Genomic DNA, 16,904 nt, shown 5'->3' with positions numbered 1-16,904 from the left:
TTATTTGCTGCTCTGTGTGCCCTGAATTGCCCCCCGGGGACAAAAAACGTTTTTTGAATTGAATTGAATTGAATTACATTGATGAGGTGTGTAACATTGGCTTTATATGTTGGAGACAAGTATTTCAAACGAACATAACCTATTTTGGATCCAACATAAGATGATGTGTTATTGTATAACTACAGATAGAGTAAAAACGCTACCAAAGCAAATGTTCTCTCATAAATGAATCACAACAGTATCCTATCTCGCACCACTGTTACTGTAACAAACTTGTTTTCAGGAAGCAAAAAGTTGGAGAATAAAATTTGACTGGACTTCAACTTGTCAAAAAAAAGAGACAGATTTTGATTCATGCATATATTTATCTACATTTACAATGTCATAAGCATTTATAAAATATATATACAAGTGATGAAGAAAGTACATTCTGGCCATCATGAAAATTAAGTTTCATTATTGAAAAGGAAAATAAATCTTTTCTGGAACTCACAGGGCCAACTGAATTGAATGCACAAATACACAGAGTAACATCGAAAACTGTTGAGAATGTGGTTCAAGCCTCATTTCAATCCATATCCGATCTTGTTGCAGAGTAATTTTGAGAAAACCCATTTTGTACAAATTATACATTTGCCTGTTTAAACTTGTGAATAGTCATTGAATGTAAAAAAAAATAAAAATCCAATACAGTTGTTGAGATCTGCGCTTGTTGTCTGTGCTTAGGAAACAGAGGACACTTCTGTCTTGCTGGTTGAAACAGAGGTCTCATCCTCCACCATGCCACCCATTCCAATAGTAGACAACATGCAGTTACGGAACTGAAAACCAAGACAATTTAATGATTAGAAAGTGAGACATCATTGGATTTTGACTGTAAAAAAAATCACAACGTTGGCTAAATTTTTGCATTCAAAAGCAGGAAGAGTAGGGTTATGTTCAGGGATGGCTCTGTATCACTGCTTCAACGTTAATAATAGTTTCTTCTTTAGAACGTCTGTTCATTTTAGGACTTCTGCTAGCACCCTTCTATATTATTTATGCCTTTTATTATTTAAGTCTTTGTATTTTGTATCCCCTTTATTTAATTAATGTAAACTTGCTCATAGCTGTATTTTTTTTCTTTTTTGCTATTAATGCTGTTTATATTCCCTGTTTTAACTGTTTTTTGCAGCTGTTGTGACACCCAAATTTCTCCCATCGTTATCCTTATCCTTATTATAGACTTTGAGAAAAAAAAAACCCTGCCCAAAGGGTGACACACATCCAACACAACAGAGTGTGTATGGTATGGTGAATGGTTCAGACTTGATGATGGAGAGAGATTATTTAAAATTAATCTAACTAATTTGTTCTTCATTTTGGAAAAATCATGCATTATACCTTTAAAGTTACAAAATGAATTAGTTTTTTACCAAATGTAACATGTTTAAAAGCTTCTTTTAGTGTGTTTAGAATTTCCCTCGGGATCAATAAAGTATCTATCTATCGATCGATCGATCGATCGATCTATCTATCTATCTATCTATCTGTCTATCTGTCTATCTGTCTGTCTGTCTGTCTGTCTGTCTGTCTATCTATCTATCTATCTATCTATCTATCTATCTATCTATCTATCTATCTATCTATCTTTAATTTATATTGTTTGTTAATGTAGTAGTTGATAAACTTGATTAAATTATTCAGGAAACCCAAAATAGCAAGATGGAAACTTGAATTTCTTCACTTCAGAGCTAATCATTGTCATTTAAGAGAAAAAGAGAAACCAGTTAATTTGGTGTATGAGAGTGTTTTTTTTTGAAAAATATTTGTTAACTTTAAAATTCTAATATTCAATTAATCGCACATTTTAAAGGTACAAAAACAGCTTTGTCAAAGAATATTAGGTTGGAAAGCTTTGGTCCCTTCCTCTATACAAAGTACAAAGTGGCTGAACGGATTGAGCTTCTGATGATAATTCTGATAATAATGGTTTTTTTTTCTTTCTTTTTTTATGTAATAAGTATATTTCTGCTTCTTATCACTAAATATGGGGTGTAAGGAGAAGCAGTTTATGGATTGGTGTTTACCATACCTGTTTGTTCATCAGCACATAGATAATAGGGTTAAACAGAGCTGAGCTCTTGGAGAAGAAAGCAGGAACAGCCATAGCTGTAGCAGAGAAAGCTGCACCCTTGTTGAAGAAGATCCATGCAGCAAAGCTAGCATATGGTGTCCAGGCCACCAAGAAGCCCAAGACCATCAGGATGCACATGCGTGTGACTTCCTTCTCAGCTTTCTGGGTGGATGCTGAGTCCTGCTGCTGAGCTGCGGCCTGAAAGTAAGGGAAATATCAGTAATTGCTCATACTGCACTTCTCCGTCCATAACCTTCAATTTGGAATAACTCTATTAGTGTATTCATACACATGGAAGCAACTGAATCAGTGTTAAAATAGTATCCCTTACCGCCTTTACTGTAAACACTAGGTTTCCATAGGTGAAAAAGATGGTGAAGACAGGAACACAGAAGTGGCAGGTGAACAAGTACATGACATATGATTCGTTGTTGTAGCCAGGGGCCTGAGTGTAGTAATCAGGTCCGCAGGAAACCTGGATACCCTCAGGAATGAACCTTGGAGCACAGGCATAAAATTGATAGATGAACGTTATAAAATGAGGGCAGCATGTCATTCTATAAATGTTTTTTTATCCAGGAAAAGAATTCCATCAGATTCAAATAATTATACAACATGTCAAGTTAAGAGCCATTGTTGGGATTTCTCCACCTCAAATAGAGACAGCCTATCCCCCCATTAACTGCACAAGGCTACAAGATGTAGCCATAGCTATGCTTAGATTTCATGGCTGCAGTGGCTTGACCATTGAAGGGGATTTAAAATAATGTGTCAGACCCGCTTTACATATTAAACAAAACCTAAAAGATTCAAGCACCTGGACGCAGTCACTTTTAAAACACAATTTAGTTAATGATTTCATGTTGTAGATATTGGATTTAAACATGTTAGCTATAAGTTTTTAATGTGTTCCCTTAGTCATTAATGTACAAGGAATTAATTATTTAGGTGAGCCTTCTGTTAGTTTCTACTTTCTTCATTCTGGTTATGACTCACTTTGGTCAACACTGATTGTTTACATCTGGAGAGGCAACATTGGACAGTTATACCATCAGACAGGTTGTGAACAAAATTCAAAAATGTTTGATAAAGAAACTCACTGAGTTACACCATCTGTGAAGAACAATATCCCATAACAACTAAAGTATCTATTTGTGCTCTTCTAATTAAGAGGTGTTTCTAATGTTGCTTATCTATCTACCTCTGCCACATCTGGTAGCCTGAGGAGCTAGCTTGGTGAGTCAGATATTTAGCATGAAAAAAGTAAATGTAGAATGAATTATGGTGCTGTACTGTAAATGCTGTGATAAGGGAGTTCCCCATTCTTCATTCCACCATTGCTGATGTGTAAAGGTCACATGATCCACCTTAATAAGTCCATTACCTTGACCATCCAACTAGAGGAGGGATAGCACAGGAGGAAGCCATGATCCAGGTGAATGCACAACCTGTTGCAGCATGAGTGGCTGTGAATTTAAAACTTCCCATGGGTTTGCAGACCACAATATATCGCTCTATAGCCAGAACCACAAGTGACCAAAGTGACACTTGACCTGTGGATACACAAAAAAGAAAACACAAGTTGAAGTCAAATCGTTCAAATCCTGCCACCACCTTTAAACAGCATTAACAAATCGAAGCACACATTATATATGGAGTTACTGATGAGAATGATGGAAGTAGACAACCAATCCAAAATTAATCAGATCTGCAAATAAAAACCCATATTCTGGACTTTACCTCCAAGGGTAGACATGAATCCTTCAATGTTACAGCCCAAAGTTCCCAAGGAGAAATATCCCATGAGGGCAGTGTAAAAGGTTACTGTGAATCCAAAGAACACCATGACCAGTCCAGCCACTGCCAAGTTGACCAAGATGAAGTTGAGAGGTTGTCGAAGTTTCTTGTTCTGGGCTGTGACCAGCAGTGTCAGAAAGTTGATGGGGAAACCAGTGCACATGAGGAAAAACATGTAGAAGGCAAGCAGCTTGAACATCCATGGATCTGCCAAATAATACTGTGGATAATGGAAAGGACTTCTCACGAGCCCCGTCCTGTTGTTCATGGGGACATAGAAGTTTTTGCCCTCCGTGCCGTTCTCCATCTTAGCCAGATAGGATTAGGAAAGACTATAGAGCAAAGTTGGAGCAATGTTGATGCAGCAAAGGGTCCACTCTCCTGCTGTGTTATACTGCAGCAATGGTTATATAGTCCCAAAGGGCAGACCCCACAATGGATCAAGTAGATAAGTAGAGGATCAGCATGAGAATTTAGCGCATTAACTGTAGGAGTTTAATCACCTTGCACAAAATGTCAACAATGTGTTTCCTCACTGGAACAGCAGGGGTTATAAAATGACATAGGTTACTTGACCTTTTACAGAGGAGGATTTATGTGCTTTCGCTTTTGCAAAAATATTCAGATAAAGGACAGATAAATCATTGCGGTTTATTTTCATTTACTGAGAAATCTACTTCCATGACAGAACAGGACACTGACTTTATTTCTACAATTGTAGATAGATACCAATACCAATACAAATACAGTAAATGTTGCACATTTAACTGCACCAAATGTAATTAGCAATTAAAGACCATTAAAGGGAGCCCCTGGCTGAAACATATAACTTGATTATAACACTATCCATTTAGTTTGGTCTCAACTAGCAAATTCCTAACAGGATTGTAGAGTGCAGGTTAGGCTGCAGATTAAATCCATGCTCCAGAAGCATTACTGTAGCAGGAGGATGGCAAGACAGGCAAAGAGAGAGATTAACAGATGAATGTATAGATAAACATTTCCTTTAATATCGAAGGGGGAAAAGCACTTAAAGTTAGTATTGACGCCATGCATATTTAATAAGGGTAATTTTGGGTATGCAGACTACCTTATTTTCACCTGAGCCTCAGCATTGAGCACAATATTATGACCAAGACTCTGCATGTTGTTGCTACGATTGATTTTGTAAGACAGCTCTAACAAATAGTTCACCTTGTACAGGTAAAGTGTAGAGTAGTCCAAGTACTCAGAGAGAGAAAAGGGGATGGTCTCCTTTTAGACCAAAGTAAAGCTGTAAAGCTGCCTGTAAAGACATGCCAACAAACTGAGCATCAGAAGTGTAAAAGACTTATTCTGTAAAGCAGAAAAACATAAACATGACGCACTCTGATAGTTGTGCAGACTTAAGGTTCAACCACAAAATTGATTACTGTGTTTATGCAAAACAAGCAGTTTTTGATGGAATAATGTAGGGAAATGTGGTCTCAAGCAGGGTTAAGGGTTGTGATAGGTAACTGAATCTCAAGCTTGTTCAGTTATTTTACAGAAGAGTGGCTTTTAGTTAATTTGATGTAGGGTCATTCACAACGCCCAAAACCATGTTCACTTTAACTTTATTATTAACAATTGCAAGTTTTACAATCTACTATTTCCTCGATAGAATAACAAATAGGTTTCCATGTTTCATACAATCGCAAACCACTCTTAGTATGTACTTGTCAGCGTTTCAATTATTGCAGCCCTTTTTCAACCAATGCCTCATTGGCTCTTGGTAAACCATCACTATCCCTGCCATCTCAGTTCCAAAAGAAAACAGCAATCAGGCACCATATACAGTATATTTCAAAGAAGAATGATAAGAGAGAAAAAGAGAGCAACAGAACAATATTAAGTCTTTTTTGGCTGGAAACTTTGAGCTGCATATTTATATGAAAGGTGCTATATAAATAAAACATACTAATATGAACACTTTTCACTGTCAATATGTCAACAGCTGCATTTGTAAGTTATAAAATACAGTAAAAGCCTCTTTTGCGCAGAGTTCTTGCTATTTTTGGGCTTTATTTCCCTTGTTCAGTGTTTTTGCACTAATACACCAATACAAATTCCTTGTATGTGTCAATGTACTTGGCAATAAACCCTGATTCTGACTCTGAGAATAGTGCACCATAGATGTTCAATAGGCCTTTCAATGTTTTTTTTCATCACAACAGAGGGAGGTGATTGGAGCTTCTCATTGTGCTGTCGATTAAATGCTGCATCATGTTGATTTTGCTATTTGTTTAGTTCGTCTTCTCGAAATATTTGCAGTTTTTTCCTGTCTGTTATCTTCTCACCTCTTTCATTTTCAGTCTTGGGGAAGCCAAAATGCTTCCAGACCTCCGATTTAAAGGAGACGAAAAAAGGTGGCTTACCCTCTCCAGGTCAGTCGGGAGTCCTTGCCCCTGGAGGACTTGTTAAATATGAGCGCATCCAGCGCTCATTTTGCCCTGAAACTAGAAAACATATTTCGTATCAACGTATTTCTTTGCCTGAAACGGACCTTCCAGTGAGGCAAAAATCCTCATTGTATCACTATAAAAGTGTTGTGGTTAGCAGGAAGAACTACATCGCCAGTTCCTCATGTTGTTCATTTCTGCTGTAAATACTGGCTCTTCTAAATGTGTGTTAATGTGACTTCTGGTGCCAGCCTCAAGCAGACACAAACTTCAGGATATGGTTTCATTTTTCACTGGTGTTTAAATTCCAAAAATATAAGCCATATGACTAGCTGTGTTGCACTTTATACCTAGAATAGCACCAAATAGTTATTTGTTAACTTCCCTGTATCTTTGTTGCCAATCTGTGATTTCCATGAAATAACTTGCCCTTTTTAAGAGCTAAATCAGCTTCAGCTGCCGTCTGTCAATCTTTGTCATTCAATGGGCTGCCCAGTGAAGCATCTTTACAAGCTATTCTTTTTTATTTAACCTTTTTTGTAACATAACTCGTTTCTTGCAACCTTCATCTTCCTCATAAGTATGCATGTGGCTCTAACACAGTAGGTCATGCTTTATGCCAATCCAACTTAAATACTTATTTAAATACTTAAATACACTCTGACATTTATGCTAAATATCCTCTTCATACCAGTGTGATTCAGACATTGTCTGTTTTGTAAATTATGAAGTCAAATTAAACCCAAATACCTTTTCATTTCAAATGTGCTTGCTACAGACAAAGTGATCCGCTAGATTCAGTGCAAAAAAAAAAACTTTCAACGATAAAATAATGTAACTATCTGTTTCAGATTCTTCCTCAATGTTTCAGACTGTAGAATGACTTGTTAAACACCTTGTCTTGTTTTCTGCTAACCTGAGGCAGTAAGAAAGCTATTGAACACCCATCTGTTGTGGGGTTAAATCATACTGAGCTGTCATAGCTAAAGTTAAATGAACTATCAATTTACCCTTCATTGACAATGGTTATTTTACAGTGATCCCATGATTTCATATTTACAGTTAGAGAAAATGTTTTGCTACCTATCTAGCCTTTCAATTTTCAGTAGGACACTCATCAATTCCAATTATTGGAATCACATTTGGTCAGACACATTGGCTATTGGAATTGGGAGTATAAAAGAACACTCTCAGACCACCTTTCTATGACCAGGGCCTTCAAAGTTTTCGTTGCAACGGATGTCTTTCTTGAATGGTGGAGAGACCCCAACCCCTACATAATTGGCATATAAAGCTCCTTTTATCCTCACCCAATCTGTGTTCTATACCTGTGTATGTTTTTAATAGGGCTTTATGGAAATATAGTCAAGTCTGAATGAAAGTTTTACATTTTATCAAAAATGTATCATTAAATCAAAATAGCCAATTGCCATTTAAAGTGATTTAAATACATGTCAAATACAAGTCAAGTTCCTCATTAGTTTCTCTTCAGCCTTTAGAGCTGCAGACGTGACTAATAGTCATCAGTTGTAATCCATTTATATGGAAGTCAAATGAGTTGACTGCCAACACATAATGAGGATTTCAATTAGATTGAATAATTAGATTAGCAAAAACCCAACATAATTATACGCTGGCCAATGGGAGGAAAACTTGCCACAGTTAAACAGATCCATACTAGGTAGGTGTTTTAATTAACACAATCATGGGATTTACATGTCTCTTGTATGGAAAACCACATGTACACTGAAAGAGAGTTCTGATTGAAGACTTATGATGCAGCTAAACAAGTTGATACCAAGATACTGAACCTCATCTTTCATATTAGTAAATACATGGTTTCACCCCAATTATTTTTGATCTAACTTTATGTAAAAAGCCAAGGCAATGGATTTATCAAATGAATCATTTCTTTTCATATGCTGCGTTTTGTTAAATTCAATTTAAATACTTAACTTTTAACTTACAGATAGATTACTTAGTCAGTGCCTCATGTTGTTTGAGTTAATATTAATCTTATTTCTAAAGGGTAATAATTCACTTACCAAAAGTCAAATATTGTCTGCTGTTGCAGCCACTGTGAACAGAGCTCTTAATCAAAAGATAAATTGGAACCAAGTACTTCATTAAGGCTGGCTGATTGGATAGATCTTTTATCCTGAAAGTAGGATTGGCAGAGTCTGTGTTTCTGTAAATCAGGTGTGATTCTGTTAACAAGATTTGTGCTGCTGGCCCAAATAAAAGGTCCTCCCCTTTCAATTTCTGGTTATTGGTCTTTTATTCCAGGTTTCTGTTAGAAAATCACAACAGAGCGTAAAAAAAAGTTCATAAATGTCTGACTGGGTTGTATCAACCTGCATATTTTTTTCAGACTGTCAAAATGTCTACATTGCTTTCAGTTTGAAATACACTAGTGATTCACAGATTACTCTAACTGAATTAAGATAACTAGATTACTGATTTAAGTGAGTCAATATGTCTTGATTGCCAACAACTCAACTACAGCACGGCAACTCTTTAATGAGGTAACAAGCCTACTTGATTAAGCATTTAATGATACCCCATGTTGTAGGTATCACACTGATTGAAGCACTTTGTTTCACCTTAATCTGTTACTCTAATTTTAGCTCTTGGCAAACTATACAACTTCCCCTAGTGTCACAAATTGTGCACAACATACCAACAGTATCTCATCACCTCCAAAAATTCATTTCAATTAAAAAAAAAATAATAATTGTCCACAAGGGGCAATTCAAGGGCACACAGAGGAGCAAATTAATAGAAGTGCAGGTATACTAAAAGTACAAAAAGAAAATAATATCAATTTAAAAAATGTCAGGGGTTTTCTTGGTGCCCTGAAGACAACTTTGGTTTTATTAAACCACGTTTTCAGCATATCTGTGTCATCGCATCACTAGTCTCTTAAACTACCTGAAAAAGTGCATCAAAGAAGACAATGAGTGGATGTACCAGAATTTTTTGATAGCCTAAACAGCCCGGGTTCACGTCCGGCCTGTGGCCCATTTCCCACATGTCTCTCCCCGCTCTCTCTCCCTGATTTCCGACTCTGTCCACTTTCCTCCCTCTATAATAAAGGCATAAAGGCCAAAAATAAATCTGTAGAAAAAAATAATATTAAAAGTATTAATTTCTATCAAGTACTGTGGGTGGTTTGACAGTGATTAGTAATGAAGAAACTGTTTTATTTTATAAGCTAATACTAAATAGTAGACATTCAATCCCCACACCACGCCTTAGTACCATGGGTGCCCGAGCCTTCAGCTGCTTGGCACCAAGACTTTGGAACTCCCCCCCCCCCACATAAGACAGTCAGAGTCCATCTCCACCTTTAAATCCCAACTCAAAACCCACCTGTTTAAACTGGCATACTCACTGTAACTGTTCATTTCACACTACACTTGTCTTTTGTTTGTTTTATGTTTGATTTTAACCTCCTGTACTGCTTTTATCCACTGTAAGGCGACCTTGGGTGGCTTGAAAGGCACCATTAAATAAAATTTATTATTATTATGAAGCATGCACTTTGTAATAGACATACAACCATATATGGTAATGCCCTTAATGTAGCAACAGGAAACCATCTGTCACAGCTGACATAAGTATGCCAAGTCCCACAAGCAGGATTTCCCATCCAAGGAGCTTGTGTTCATCAGCTTAGCTTCCAAAAACAGTCACTAGCAAGCTCTTAAACCGGAGGAGTTTGGCCCTTCTAATCTTCAATCCTTTCTAATTGGATTCACACATTGTACGTAATTCAGGTGTTGAGCAGGTTGTCTGGGAGTCAGAACACGCGCTAGAGGTGACACACATCTCCTTCAATTTACGTCATCCTCAAAGGTGCTTACAGCAGACACAGACCAGCTACTGAGGTCAAAGACCACAGGTTGTCCCTGCAGGCAGGGATTTAGGTGAGAACAGATTTCTTTATTTCATCACAGTAATATGAAACCTAAAACAGATTGTATGCCTGACATCAACCCACTTTAATATTTTCTGTTCACATTGAACTGAGTGTGGAAATATATACCAGGATTTATTTGTGCTGTGAAGCATTCACATACCTGCACAGCTCCTCCACTGCACCTTCTGTGTTTTTAAATTCTCATATTTATATTTTTTAATTTTTATTTCTATTTTTATCTTATTCTTTTCAACTTCCCTGTCAGTAGTAGTGGTGCTGTTGTATAGGTGCATAGTATGTTAGCTCTATTTATTGATTTTTGCAGAAAACACCAAGTCAAACTCCTCGTATGGGTAAACAACCTTGTCCGTGAAAAAACAACAAATTGTTTTATAAGATGTTGGGGTTTTTTTTTTAATAAAGGGAAATGTGTTTTTAAGACAACACTGTTTTAATAAACAACAATACAACTGAAATGGCATGGCTATTGAAGAATGTATATGCTGCCATGCCTTCTTTCAACAAACTGACTTGTGTGTTCATGACGGTTATTTTGATCAAATAACCGTTAGGTAAGCGTTGACTACATAACTTTGCTGAAGATGGATAGATAGAGATTTGGGATAATTATGTAGTCGTCAAATAGATAAAAACATGAATTTAGAGATGTAAAAATTATGAGTTATGGATATCAAGATATAAAGAGAACAAATTGATAAAAAGGCAGACAGATTTAAAGATGAGTATAAAAAGATGTAGATAGATAGATAGATAGATAGATAGATAGATAGATAGATAGATGGATAGATGGATAGATAGATAGATAGATAGATAGATAGATAGATAGATAGATAGATAGATAGATACTTTATTGATTTATTGATCTATCTAGATATAGGTAGACAGATGAATACACTCTAGATATGTTAAGTTACAGATACATGCACATGCTACGTTGAATGGTATGCAAACAGAGAAGTACAGAGAAAAGATGTGCTAAGATACACACAAGTTTACATATTGGTTCAACCAAAAGTTTAAATGTGTACACATTATTTTTTCTTACTGAATAATGAACAAGTTATATTTGACTCATTAATAACCCATACTAATTTAACTTTTTGTATTGTATTTGTTCAAGTCTTTAACATCAAAGCAAGAGTGATTAAGAATTCAAATCAATGATACAAGAAGGCTTTGATCTCTATTAACCTGCTGGAGCAGTCAGAGAGGTGCTTGCGTATGTTGAGCATCTGCTACAATGCTAATTGAGCTCTAAATGAGATTGATATTGAAGCTTGGAGAAACTCAAGCCTAAGGAAGGTGAGAAGTGTAAAAGAGCTTAGATCAAAGGGTGCCTGCCTCGTGCCTTAAGTCCCCCATACACAACCGTTCATTAGGATTAGTTGTGCTATGCAGCTAGCATTTCAAACTACTGCTGAGGTCAAAGTGTTGAAAGTGTAACAGGAAGAGCTGGAACTAGGGCTTTAATCTGTGACAGTTATGTGACTGCATGGTGATATGGTATGGATCACTCAGCATTAAGAATAGTAGATGCAGAGCAACATTCAAATGTGTGGCTTAATTTCAGGTTTGTTATTCTCTAAACACTCTTTGTTATATACAGTAGTGTGTTTGAAGAAGGCTCAGATCATAATCCTTCCCTGTCCAAAGATATAAAGTTGCTGCCATCAGGCCACAAATTCAACCTGCCAGCTTGTAGGACTAAGACACTGAGAACGTTATTTGTTCCTGTTTTGCTGCCATAACCTTTTGAAATGGCCAATCGTGTTGCTTTTTGTTGTTTTTTTGTTTTTTATCTTTTATCAATTGTCCATTCCTCTTCTGTATGCTGGCTGTATGTATGTAGGTATTTTTACTGCTGACTGCAAAACCAATTCACCTCATGCAGGTATAGTAAGGACGGCATAGAACCTTGATCAAGGAAATAATTCAACAAATGAGTGTCTTACAAATAGTGTGTGTGCTTTGTGACACGGGCGCTCAGACATCGCACAAGGTCCATTTTTTGCACACCAGACAGCTGCCAGTGCTGTGTCTGTTCAGACAATGACCATAAATACCCTGGAAATAGCGATCGAAGACCATGGTATAGCAGTGGTGGTGATCTATCTATCTATCTATCTATCTATCTATCTATCTATCTATCTATCTATCTATCTATCTGTCTGTCTGTCTGTCTGTCTGTCTGTCTGTCTGTCTGTCTGTCTGTCTGTCTGTCTGTCTGTCTGTCTGTCTGTCTGCTAACTGAATTTATTTATTTGCATTTTCTCCTTTTCTCCTCCTTTCTCCGGTATTTTGTACGATGGCAGAAACAACCCATACTGCATATTCATTAAAGCAAACATACAAAATGGACAACACGTGTTGTTTTGCTCACCTTTAAAAGATGCAATCCTCACTGCACGCTGTAGTAGGTCACACAGCACATTTGTTGGCTGGTGGTATCAAGTTTACACTTCTTTTAAGACACGCAAATATTTAGTGAATCAGGCCAATGCAATAATTGCATTTTTGCTAACTCAGCACAGTAACATCTTGCATTTTATATGGTGATGTTTATCAATATGCCTTTTTACTCAGTTAATAAACTAACTAACCTTCAAATAGATGGATAGAAAAATACAGTATTAGTGTGTTAAGCTGAGCAAATCACTCTATTTAATGTTCTGTGGATCTGATGGTTACCATTGAAAATGAAATAATAAACACTTGAAAGTGAGTTTTGCATTTTCTTATGCGTTTAGGAAGTATAGTTCAGTTCCTATTGAACAGCAACATGGTAAATAAAACAAATCATTTTTAAAAATAAATTAATCGCAACCAATAAATGGGTTTTTATCTTTAAACGTCTCTTCAATGGTTTCGATTGAACAAGAAGTGATCCGGGGTGTTTTTTTCATGGTTTTGGCATAAATCTAGGTTTGTATGTTTAAATGATGGGGGACCTTCCAGTTACAGTTTCTTATTATGTCAATGAGCCGCCGTGAGTTTACACAATAAGTACAGAACACTTTCTCTCCAGCCTGACTGTTACAGACTATCTGAGACGCTTGGCAGACCTCATTGTGTCTAATGTCTGCTGGAGGAGAGACTCAGACAGCCAGACGCTCATGTATACCTAGGGGGGTTTTATTTGTTTAATCAAACCAAGAAATCAGAGACATAAAAAGCTACAATCATTGATACAAGCAGGCTTTTTTGGTTTCGGACCACTTTTTGATGTATACCAGGTCAAAACATTATTGCTGTCCCGAACAAACATTACAGGAGGATTAAGTCACACGTACACTAAAGTTCATTGGGATTAGTTGTGCTTTGCAGCTTCACAGCCACTTAACACACTTCTGCTGAGGTCAAGGTGTTGAAAGTGTAACAGGAAGAGCTGCAACTAGGGCTGTAATCTGTAATAGGTTAGAAAGACCAGTTATGTGACTGATCAAGCAAATAACAAACAACAAACAGCAACAAATTAGTGTTAACCTAATAGAGACACAAATCTTTGTTTTATTTGACATGAAATAGCCTCAAACTATTACCAAAACATTCTGAAAGATGTCGAAGGATTTTCAGTCTAATGCAAAATAATCTTTGGAGCCTTTAAACAACAGGCTGTTGACTCCCCTTTTAAATTGTTTTATCCCGGGTGAGTCAAATGTGAAGAATTCTGATTACTATTACACATAATAAATTATATTGATCAATCTTGTTCTAGTTTATTCTTGTCAATGTGCTGAAATTAGTTTACAAAATAAGGACATAACACTTTCTCTCTGCTGAAGGAGACTCAGACAGCCAGACGCTCGTTGTATTGTATACTGAGGGATTAACCTCTAGTGCTTCTTCTGCTTTCCCCAATACACACCCTAACATATAAACTACATAACTTCTTCAAACTAATTATCAGACTTCAAAATGATTTTCAAACATTTTGTTACATGTCATTATATCCCCAACTTTTAAAATTCTTTTTATCTATCTATCTATCTATCTATCTATCTATCTATCTATCTATCTATCTATCTATCTATCTATCTATCTATCTATCTATCTATCTATCTATCTATCTATCTATCTGTCTATCTACCTATTATAATCCATCCTGTGTTCATTATTGACTGTCAATTAGTTTATTTTGTTCAATGAGACATTACAATGGTATCAAATATGGCATGTGATTTTGTAGTGCATTTAATTAAAAAAAATGCAATGGTTTACTCCGCCCAAGCTAAAAGATCAATTTAACTTTATTGTTCTTTATTTTTTAGTATTAAAAAAGTGCTTTTTGAAACAGGATTGGTCTTTCATTTGCATGATGTTGTGACCATCAATATGTGGGGATTGATGAAGCACCTACTTTTTAAATTTCTACACAATGCATTACTCATTATAAGCCTGTACTCTAGTTACTAATAGAAAACGAGTATGGTTGTCATGAAAAACTTCAGCCAGCAGATGTCCCTCTGCCTGCAGCCTAAAGATGCCGCGCTCTATTCCTCAGCTGCAGCAGTGCTATCAGCATGCTACTGTACGTCACTCGTAAAAACAACTCAACTGCATATCTCTTCATGAACCAAACAAGAAGGGCTGATGAAAATGTTTTACAGCTACATTATAGCAGTCCACTAAACAAAAACAAACAAAAAAAACGTTAGGCAAAAAAATTATAATAATTTCAAAGAACACATTTTGTAGATGCAATCCTGCAGAAACTGCAAAGGTTTTGACCACTATGAAAGGGTGGAGATATTTACCAGATGGACCCGAAATTGAAGGGAAGGAGTGGTGTATTCAAACAGACAAATTGATTTACCACTGAAGGACTCCATTATAGATCAGCAACAAAGTAAAACAACGTTGATGTGTTGCAACAATGGGGTCCTGTTTAATTGATGAAGAGCAATAATATCCTTTGAACAAAAGATCATTTAACAATAATTAGAGCAAGATAGGATTTTTAAGCAACTCTCCAATGATCATTGTCAACCCTTTTGAAAGCTAGTACATTAAACATGAATAAAATCTTGTGACAAAGGCGCAGAGAACAGAGACGGTATTGCTGCAGAGACAGATTTTGAAAAAGGAGGTTTTGAAGAGAGACCTGCAGCTCCATCTTGTGGCCACATGTTATAGCTCAGGACCAGTGACGTCAGCGTTTGTATTTCTTGTGTTGGTAACAGAGTTTTGTGAAACTGTTTCAAAGTCACAAAACTTTTTTGTTTGTTTGTTTGTTATTTCATTTTTTTCTTTTCTAAAACTTGTTTAAAACCTATGCCTTGACTAACTGCAAAGCTCAAAACATTTTGTAAAGTGATTTTCAATTCCATATCCAGGATAATTGAATCTTTAGTTTCTACTGTATATTGTCATCATTTGCTATTGGTTTTGTCTCAGTGTTAATTGATGATGTGAGCTTGGATTTAGGAGTCATAGCTTTTCAGACAAACTGGTATCCAATAGCAACAGTCAAATGAGATTTGGAATATTTCCAAAGCAGTCTAGAATAGAGACACAGGACATACTTTATGATGTCATGCAATCTACTGCATGACATCATAAATGCCCAGAATCAAGCTTGCTGCAGCCAGATTTCACTTTAAACCTGAATGGTGCGCATACCGAAAACTCAAGGCAAATAGTAAAAACAATCACTTAAGTCATGGATAACATCTATCTAGAGGTTCAACCTTCATTTAATTTCTATCTCAGCTCACTTGAAGCACAAACAAGATGCGAGCTGAAGGATGGTGAGGCCAGGCTTACCCAAAGCAGAACTGAGGGTAGAGTACGCTTGGAAATCCAAGAGAAATCGCTGGTGTATTTGGTGAGAGAACAAGCAGTGGAGCTGTGAGAGAGAGAAGTTAAAGAGGGAGATCTGCAGCCTCAAAGAAGAGCTGAAGCAGGCTCAGGCTAAGGATGTCGTCTCTGACCAGAGAGAAGAGGAGAGTTTTAATACTCAGCTCAAAAATCTCAAGAAGAGTCTGAGGAATGTTCAGGATGACCTCAAACAGCAGACCTCCCTAACCAACAACTTTCAAGCCCAGTTGGAGCAGATGAAGACTGAAAGAGAGGTTGTTCAAAATAAAATGGAGGCACTAAAGATAGAAGTCCATGTGTTCAAGCAGTTGCGAGCAATGGCTGAAAATGACATGGAGAGGATGGCTCATTGCCTGCAGGCGAAGCTCTCTAATAATGATGCAGCAGAGTCTGAGGCTCGCTCAAAAACAGAGAAGTTGGAAGGCGATCTTCAACTTGAGAGGGCTCAAGCTCAGAAGCTGCAGAAGGAGCTGAGTGAGATGGAGGAAGCCCTTCTGAAACAGAAAGAGGATGCTAGGAAGACCGAGGAGAGTTCCCAGTTTGGATCTCTCCAGGTGAGATTGATGGTCAGAGATGAGACCAGGAAGGCTTGTTCTGCTCTGAAAGAGGCCAAAGATCTGCTGGAGGCTGAGTGCCTCCGCCTGCAGCGGGAGAATACCTCCCTCCAAGAGCAGATGGAAACCTACAGAGTCTCCTGTCTGTCTGAGCTGGACTATCAGAGACATAAACGCAATGAGCTCATGGCTGCTCTGAAGGAAGCTGAGCAGCAGTTGTACAGTCAAAGCATGAAGTGTCAGCAGCACAAGTGGAG

The 16,904-nt window shown here is 37.0% G+C and overlaps 1 protein-coding gene across 2 annotated transcripts; it reads right to left on the bottom strand.

Annotated features, from left to right (window-relative positions):
- Window positions 1-336: 336 nt before the first annotated feature.
- Window positions 337-6,385, bottom strand: LOC306822077 (green-sensitive opsin). 2 transcript variants are annotated; one of them, XM_079340809.1, is made up of 6 exons: window positions 6,310-6,385; window positions 3,857-4,448; window positions 3,501-3,669; window positions 2,448-2,613; window positions 2,075-2,314; window positions 337-821 (listed from the first exon to the last, which is right to left on the bottom strand). In XM_079340809.1, exons 2-6 carry the CDS (start codon window positions 4,218-4,220, stop codon window positions 723-725), a joined length of 1,038 nt encoding a protein of 345 aa, XP_079196935.1. In that variant the 5' UTR covers window positions 4,221-4,448; window positions 6,310-6,385; the 3' UTR covers window positions 337-722. The 2 variants fall into 2 exon arrangements, with proteins under 2 accessions (XP_079196935.1, XP_079196934.1); XM_079340808.1 differs by lacking the exon at window positions 6,310-6,385 and having other exon boundaries at window positions 3,857-4,549.
- Between the last annotated feature and the right edge of the window lie 10,519 nt (window positions 6,386-16,904).

Source organism: Symphodus melops, assembly GCF_947650265.1.
Source record: "Symphodus melops genome assembly, chromosome: 4".
Lineage (NCBI taxonomy): Eukaryota > Metazoa > Chordata > Actinopteri > Labriformes > Labridae > Symphodus > Symphodus melops.
This window is presented reverse-complemented; position numbering and strand designations above follow the sequence as displayed.

Excerpts from the sequence above, each read along its gene's own strand:
- LOC306822077 (XM_079340809.1), bottom strand. The coding sequence starts at position 4,220 with ATGGAGAACGGCACGGAGGGCAAAAACTTCTATGTCCCCATGAACAAC. Across the intron at positions 2,614-3,500 it reads CCTCTAGTTGGATGGTCAAG|GTTCATTCCTGAGGGTATCC; the intron begins GTAATGGACTTA and ends CTGTGCTCCAAG. Across the intron at positions 822-2,074 it reads ATGTGCTGATGAACAAACAG|TTCCGTAACTGCATGTTGTC; the intron begins GTATGGTAAACA and ends CTTGGTTTTCAG.